The sequence below is a fragment of the Amia ocellicauda genome, chromosome 3 (assembly GCF_036373705.1).
Source record: "Amia ocellicauda isolate fAmiCal2 chromosome 3, fAmiCal2.hap1, whole genome shotgun sequence".
NCBI classification, from domain to species: Eukaryota; Metazoa; Chordata; class Actinopteri; order Amiiformes; family Amiidae; genus Amia; species Amia ocellicauda.
In genome coordinates, this window is record NC_089852.1 from 31,751,627 (window position 1) to 31,760,557 (window position 8,931).

An 8,931-nucleotide genomic window follows, 5' to 3' on the forward strand; every position below is an offset into this window, starting at 1 on the left:
TTCAGTACATTATTGTGCTGGTTGAGATCTCAATCTCAAACAGTACATCAGTGTCCAAAAGCGTTCAAATCCATTTTGCAGCCTCTCTATATAGATCTAATTCTTCACTATTATTATGTTATAGAATAGCAATTAACTTTATTGAAAACCAATGTCTGTAAAATATGTTTATAGCTATATGACACAAATCTATTTATTTATGTAAAATACACTTAAAACTGAGAACAAATTTAACCAGTTAACCAGACACATTTTTCTTCCAAGATATTAAAATATTTTTTTACAAATTCAGATTTGTCACCTCAGAACATGTTCTTTTCTGCTGAACACCCTCATTATTCGTCTACGAATCTGACTCAGTTTCAAACCATATATGAGGGGATTTAAAAGAGGAGGGATGACTAGAAATTCCACTGCTAGGAAATTGAGAAGAGCCTGTGGAAAGTTCCTTGACCCATATCGACTGTACATTACATCAAAAACTATGCTGATTGTGAAGCCAATTAATGAAATCAAATTGGGCAAACAGGTCTGCATGAATTTACTCATCTCTTCACTAGACTTTGCACAAGCCCTAACAATGTGGATGTAAGAATATACAATTAAAAAGGCTTCAGATACATGTAAAAGTACTAAAAAGTAACTACAGATACTGTTAATAGTTGTGTCTACACAAGACAGCTTTATAACTGACCAGTTTTCACAGTATAGTTTGTTAATGTCAGATCCACAGAGAGGCAGTCTGATAGATAACAATACCGCAATTGTGCTTTCACAGAGAGGAAGAATCCAAGAAATCAACAAAAACCTGCTGATAGTTAGAGATGTCATGATGCAATGATACTGTAAAGGTTTGCATATAGCTACATATCTGTCATAAGCCATTACTGTTAAAATGGTAAATTCACTCATAACATAAGAATAGATAACATATATCTGAAGGAAACATCCAGAGTATGAGATCACATGAGAGTCAGAGAGGAAGTCAGACAGGAGTTTAGGATACAGACCAGCAGTTCCATACAGTCCATTGACACACAGGTTACAGAGGAAGATGTACATAGGCTCATGGAGGGTTTTCTCAATGATGATTGTAATGATCAGTGTCAAATTGAAAAGCCATATCAAAACGTAAGCCAGAAGAGTAAAAGCAAAAAATATGTATTTATGAGATGCCGTATCGTTTATTCCATGGAGTGTGAAGACTGTAACACTGGACGAGTTCTGCATTGCAACGAGGGATGTATCAGGAATATACAAATAAACCATTACCTAAAGAAGCAAAGAGTACCAAAAAGTCCCTTCATACATAAGTAGAAGATCAATTAAGAACAAATACACTAACAATAATATGGTTACAATATAACAAGCACTGCAATGAACCATAATGTTTGAATTAATTCTGGTCTTCTGTTGTTTCTCTAGACTTTGTACTTTACTGATATGAATGATGAAAAGACTCACTTGTTAATCTGTGAAAGGGTTGCTGCAGAGAGAGCATGGGTCTCTGCTCCTTGATCTGCACTTCAGTGTTAAACTTTATATATAGTGCTCCTTCAGGAGGGAGGCTGCTGAGATTTGCAGCCTGAAAACAGACCTTTGAGACTGTGGCTCTGTAATACTGGGTTAATTAGCCAGAGTTAGAAAATATTACAAATAAGATTATTAAAACCAAACCAGGTACCTTTTTCCCCAGGGTTTGTGTATGAAATGCAGGTACAGCCATGTCAGGTTTATGAAGAATTTTTACATTAGAACCTCCATAGATGCTTCTTGTGTGGCTTTTGCAATTCAAAAGTAAATAATCTCTGCGTATGTGTATTTCTCCAGTTTATCCGTTCTCATATGTTACTAGATATTTTAATGAAATACCTATTCACAGTTTCACAGTAAACTGCTGGACCCACAGTTTATGCGGTAGGCTATACAGAATACAGTAAAGCCAACAATCTGGTCTTCATGAAATGAAAAAAAAACATGAAATGAAAAAAAAGAAATAATTTAAATTGTGTTGAGTGTTGAAAGACATGAATTTCTACACATCATATATTCATACAGTGAGGGAAAAAAGTATTCGATCCCCTGCTGATTTAGTACGTTTGCCCACTGACAAAAAAATGTTCAGTCTATAATTTTAATGGTAGGTATATATTAACAGTGAGAGACAGAATAACAACAAAAAAATCCAGAAAAACGCATTTAAAAAAAGTTATAAATTGATTTGCATGTTAATGAGGGAAATAAGTATTTGACCCCTTCAACTTAGTACTTGGTGGCAAAACCCTTGTTGGCAATCACAGAGGTCAGACGTTTCTTGTAGTTGGCCACCAGGTTTGCACACATGTCAGGAGGGATTTTGTCTCACTCCTCTTTGCAGATCCTCTCCAAGTCATTAAGGTTTCGAGGCTGACGTTTGGCAACTCGAACCTTCAGCTCCCTCCACAGATTTTCTATGGGATTAAGGTCTGGAGACTGGCTAGGCTTCTTCTTGAGCCACTCCTTTGTTGCCTTGGCTGTGTGTTTTGGGTCATTGTCATGCTGGAATACCCATCCACGACCCATTTTCAATGCCCTGGCTGAGGGAAGGAGGTTCTCACCCAAGATTTGACGGTACATGGCCCCGTCCATCGTCCCTTTGATGCAATGCAGTTGTCCTGTCCCCTTAGCAGAAAAACACCCCCAAAGCATAATGTTTCCACCTCCATGTTTGACGGTGGGGATGGTCTTCTTGGGGTCATTCCTCCTCCTCCAAACACGGCGAGTTGAGTTGATTCCAAAGAGCTCAATTTTGGTCTCATTTGACCACAACACTTTCACCCAGTTCTCCTCTGAATCATTCAGATGTTCATTGGCAAACTTCAGACGGGCCTGTACATGTGCTTTCTTGAGCAGGGGGACCTTGCCGGCGCTGCAGGATTTCAGTACTTCACGGCGTAGTGTGTTACCAATTGTTTTCTTGTTGACTATGGTCCCAGCTGCCTTGAGATCATTAACAAGATCCTCCTGTGTAGTTCTGGGCTGATTCCTCACTGTTCTCATGATCATTGAAACTCCACGAGGTGAGATCTTGCTTGGAGCCCCAGACCGAGGGAGACTGACAGTTATTTTGTGTTTCTTCCATTGGCGAATAATCGCACCAACTGTTGTCACCTTCTCACCAAGCTGCTTGGCGATGGTCTTGTAGCCCATTCCAGCCTTGTGTAGGTCTACAATCTTGTCCCTGACATCCTTGGACAGCTCTTTGGTCTTGGCCATGGTGGAGAGTTTGGAATTTGATTGATTGATTGCTTCTGTGGACAGGTGTCTTTTATACAGGTAACGAGCTGAGATTAGGAGCACTCCCTTTAAGAGAGTGCTCCTAATCTCAGCTCGTTACCTGTATAAAAGACACATGGGAGCCAGAAATCTTGCTGATTGATAGGGGATCAAATACTTATTTCTCTCATTAACATGCAAATCAATTGATCACTTTTTTGAAATGCGTTTTTCTGGATTTTTTTGTTGTTATTCTGTCTCTCACTGTTAAAATACACCTACCATTAAAATTATAGACTGATCATTTCTTTGGCAGTGGGCAAACGTACAAAATCAGCAGGGGATCAAATACTTTTTTCCCTCACTGTATATTATTATCATTATACATTTTATAAGCAGATTTGCTGATATAGCTCTTGTCTACCTGTCCTAATCAGCTCAGTGGTGGTTCAGGTTTTTACGGATGCATCTTCACAACGGTCACGCATGCAATGTCACAGACGCAGCCACTCCGGCATGCTGGAAGGCACGCCGTTGGTGGCAGAACCCTCACAATTGAACCCTCAGTGAGCGTCTGCCACCGAGTGGCAATGATGACAGACGCCTCCAAACAAGGTTGGGGAGCAGTCTGCAATGGACGTGGATTCCGGGGCAGTTGGACAGCGCACGTCAGGGCCCTCCATATCAATGTTCTGGAATTATGAGCTGTGCTCCTCGATTTCCATCACTTCATGCTGGTCCTTTATGGCAGTAATGTTCTAGTATGGACAGACAACACAGAGGTGGTTGCCTACATCAACAGGCAGGGAGGTCTCAATTTGCACACCCTATATTGTCTTGTGCATCGTCTATGATCAGAGTCTATGTTCTATGGACACAGCCTCTGATCCTCAACCACCTGAAGATGAAGATGTCTCCAGGGTCACGCTTCAGCCTAATCCTGCGTTCCTCCCTAATCCTGCTGTTTCCTTTCCATATCAACAGACCTATTGAGTTTGAACCAAAATAGAGCTTTTTGGTCTCAACGCTAAGCGCGACATATGGTGCAAACCTAACACCGCACATCTGAGAACACCATTCCTACCGTGAAGCATGGTGGTGGCAGCATTACGTAAAATGGTGCAGCAAAGTACAGATAAATCCTGTAAAAATACCTGCTGAAGTTTGCAAGAGACCTGGGACTTGGGAGAAGATTAATCGTCCAGCAGGGCAATGACCCCAAACATACAGCCAAAGCCACACTGACAAACAGGTCAATGTCCTGGGGTGGCCCAGTCAAAGCCTGGACCTCAATCCAATTGAGAATATGTGGAAAGAGTTGAACATTGCTGTTCACCAAAGGTCCCTATCCAACTTGATGGAGCTTGAGCAATTTTGCTAAGACAAAACATTGCTGTGTCCAGATGTGCACAGCTGGTAGAGACTTATACACATAGACTCATGGCTGTAATTACTGCCAAAGGTGACTCTACCAAATATTGACTGAAGGGGTTGATTACTTATGCATTCAATTATTTTCTGTTGTATTTGTAATTAATTTAGAAAAAAATGCAGATCGTATATTTCACTTTGACAGATTTTCGGTGTTGATCAGTGGCAATAACTCCTGATTAAATCCATTCTGATTTCATGTTGTAACACAATGACGTGGAAAAGACCAAGAGGGGTGAATACTTTTGAGAGCCACTGTAAAATCAAGCCACACCGCAATCTCCTAAGACAAGCATTGGCAGTAGAATTAACTTTACCAAGAGCTCAATGACTTTCAACGTGGCACCGTCGTAGGATGCCACCTTTCCAACAAGTCAGTTTGTCAAATTTCTGCCCTGCTAGAGCTGCCCATGTGAGCTGTAAGTGCTGTTATTGTTAAGAGGAAATGTCTAGGAGCAACAACAGCTCAGCCACGAAGTGATCGGCCACACAAGCTCAAAGAATGGGACTGTTGAGTGCTGAAGTACGTAGCGCATAAAAATAGTCTTGCAACAATCACTTCCGAGTGCGAAACTGCCTCTGGAAGCAACATCAGCAGAAGAACTGTTTGTTCAGGAGCTTCATGAAATTGGTTTCTATGGCCGAGCAGCTGCACAAGCATAAGATCTCCATGCGAAATGTGTCGGCTGGAGTGGTGTTAAGCTCGCCACCATTTTACCTGGGAGCAGTGGAAATTCGATCTCTGGAGTGATGAATCACGCTTCACCATCTGGCAGTCCGACGGAGGAATCTGGGTTTGGCGGATGCCAGGAGAACGCTACCTGCACAAATGCATAGACCAACTGTAACGTTTAGAGGAGGAATAATGGTCTCAGGACTCTGCCCCTTAGTCCCACTGAAGGGACTACAACGCTACAGCCTACAATGACATTCTAGGTGATTTTGCACTTCCAAATTTGTGGCAACAGTTTGGGGATGGCTCTATCCTGTTTCAGCATGACAACCCATGGACAAAGTGTGGTCAATACAGAAATAGTTTGTCAAAGAACTTGACTGGCCTGCACAGAGCCATCCCACCTTTGGGATGTACGGAAAAGCCGACTGTGAACGAGGCCTGATTGCCCAACATCAGTGCCCAACCTCACTAATGCTTTTGTGGCTGAAATCCCCTCAACATCTAGTGGAAAGCCTTCCCAGAAGAGTGGAGGCTGTTATTGCATCAAAAGGGGGACCAACTCCATATTAATGCCCATGATTTTCGAATGAGATGTTTGACGAGCAGGTGTCCACATACTTTTGGCCATGTAGTGTATGTACTTTGACCCCCTGTCCAGTATTTTTGGAAGATGTCTGGTTATTTTAAGTACTTTAATCTATTGAATATGTTGTTAAAATGTTATCAGTGTACAATTTGTCCTCAACCCTCTAGGTTGACATTTCACAAAGCATAATACAATACTACATTTTACAATTTCCAATTTACACAAGTAAATACAATAAGTGAGGTCATACATCCTGGAAAGTAAAAGCTAAGGGCTGTCAAGATGTTAGGTCACAGTCAAGGGCTACGGGAAAGGGAGCATGGGGGAAATCAATAATACAAGTATTAGAAGCATGGTCAAATGTTGTGAAGTGCTATCTTACAGGAGAGTAAAAGGACTAATATTACAAGTACTGTCTGAAAAGATTAGTCTTGAGAAAGCGCCAGAAGGAGGTCAAGGACTCTGCTGTTTTGACTTCAGTGGGAAGGTCGTTCGACCATTTAGGGGCCAGGGATGAGAAGGAGCGTGCTCTGGAGGCAGGGGAGTGGAGAGGAGACAGAGTTAGTCTTCTGGCACCAGAAGACTGCAGTGGTCTGGAGGGGATGTATGGGGAGACGAGGGACTAAAGGTAGTTTGGTGCAGTGTGGTCAAGATAGCATAGGTGAGGGTCAATGTCTTGAACTGAATGCGTGCCGGTATCGGGAGCCAGTGGAGGGAGCCGAGCAGTGGAGTAGTGTGTGTGAATCGGGACAGACAGAATACCAGACAAGCTGCAGAGTTCTGGATGAGCTGAAGCGCACATGTAGTAGTTGCAAGCAGGCCGGCCAGGAGAGAGTTGCAGTAGTCCAGGCGGGAGAGGACCAGTGACTGGATGAGCAGCTGAGTCGAGTAGTCGTTGAGGGAGAGACAGATTCAGCTTATGTTGCTCAGGAAGAATCTACAGGTGCATGTCAGCGTGGTGATGTGCTGGGTGTAGGAGAGTGCAGGATCAAGGGTGACTCCTAGATATTTAGCGGAAGGAGAAGGAGAGAGTGTGGTGGATTCCAAGGGGATTGAGATGGAGAGATCAGCAGAAGGTGAGGAAGAGTGGGGAAAAAAGAGGAAAACAAATTTGGAGAGGTTGAGCTCGAGGTGGTGCGAGTGCATCCAGGTGGAGATAGCAGACAGACAGGAAGAGATGCGAGAGGGGATGAGAGGGTCTAAAGAGGGAAAAGACACGAAGATCTGGGCATAATCAGCATAGAAGTGGTAGGAGAAACCATGGGATGCGATGAGGGGGCCTAGTGAGCGAGTGGAGAGAGAGAACAGGAGGGGGCCCAGGACAGAGCCTTGGGAAACGCCTGTGAGGAGAGGTTGGGGGGTGGATGAGGAACCTCACCATGTCACTTCATAGGTCCTGTTGTTGAGGTAGCAAGAGAACCAGGTGAGAGCAGTCCCAGAGATTTCTAGGTCAGCGAGGCAGGAGAGGAGGATGGAGTGATTGACAGTGTCAAATGCTGCAGAGAGATCCAGGAGAATGAGGACTGAGGAGATGGAGGCCGCCTGAGTATGGTTAGCTTTGAGGCATTCTTTAAAAAAAAAGGACCAAGTCTAAAACAAGGGTCTACAATTTTAGAAAAGCTAACCTTGATGGTATGAGGTGGCACTTAGAAGAGTTAGACTGGAGCACACTGGACACAGATTCGGTTGAAAATGGATGGTTATATTTTAAGAATATACTACTTGAGGCTCAGGAGAAATTTGTACAAAAACAAAACCAAAAAAAATTGTCCAAAATGGTTTTATAGAAATATTCAAAAAAATATATCAAGAGAAAGAAAATGTGGTATATAGCGCATACAAAAAGGATAGGGACAAACCAAAATACAAAGAACATGTTGAGCTGCAAACAGATCTTAAGAAAGGGATCAGGAAAGCAAAGAGGGAAATAGAAGGAAACATACAGTGAGGGAAAAAAGTATTTGATCCCCTGCTGATTTTGTACGTTTGCCCACTGATAAAGAAATGATCAGTCTATAATTTTAATGGTAGATGTGTTTTAACAGTGAGAGACAGAATAACAACAAAAAAATCCAGAAAAACGCATTTCAAAAAGTGATCAATAGATTTGCATGTTAATGAGGGAAATAAGTATTTGATCCCCTATCAATCAGCAAGATTTCTGGCTCCCAGGTGTCTTTTATACAGGTAACGAGCTGAAATTAGGAGCACTCTCTTAAAGGGACAAAACTGAGCCGGGAAATTACAGACCAATCAGTCTCACCTGCATCACCTGTAAAATGTTGAAAAAATGATTAGACAGAAAATAGAGGAGCATCTTAATGAAAAACATATTCTTGGAGATAGTGAACATGGGTTTAGGCGAGGCAGATCATGTCTTACTAATTTATTGGAATGTTTTGAACATGCAACTGCAGCTGTAGATCATGTGAAAGCATATGATATGATATAGTTAGATTATCAAAAGCTTTTTTAAAATCTAAGGTTCCACACCAAAGACTGATCCTCAAATTGGAAGCTGTAGGCATTCAGGGTAATGTAAGTAGGTGGCTTATGAACTGGTTGATGTATAGGAAACAGAGGGTTTTGATTAGAGGAGTCACTTCTAACTGGAGTGAGGTTGTAAGTGGAGTTCCACAGGTATCAGTATTAGGGCCTGTGCTTTTTCAAATCTATATTATTGATCTGGACTCTGGGATAGTTAGCAAACTTGTCAAATTTGCAGATGATACTAAAATAGGTGGCTTAGCAGATACAATCTCAGCAGCACAGGCTATTCAAAGGGACTTAGATAATATTCAGTTGTGGGCCGACACCTGGCAGATGAAATTCAATGTGGACAAGTGCAAAGTAATACATGCAGGTAACAAAAATGTCCACTATAATTACACTATGGGAGGAACAGAACTAGATGAAGTAACGCATGAGTAAGACCTAGGAATCTATGTGGACTCCTCACTTTCTCCATCCAAGCAATGTGGGG

The 8,931-nt window shown here is 42.1% G+C and overlaps 1 protein-coding gene across 1 annotated transcript; it reads right to left on the reverse strand.

The window, feature by feature from the left end:
* Positions 1 to 297: 297 nt before the first annotated feature.
* Positions 298 to 1,230, reverse strand: LOC136747046 (olfactory receptor 52E8-like). The gene has a single exon (XM_066700001.1). The coding sequence runs from the start codon at positions 1,228 to 1,230 to the stop codon at positions 298 to 300; it is 933 nt and encodes a 310-aa protein (XP_066556098.1).
* Positions 1,231 to 8,931: the final 7,701 nt, after the last annotated feature.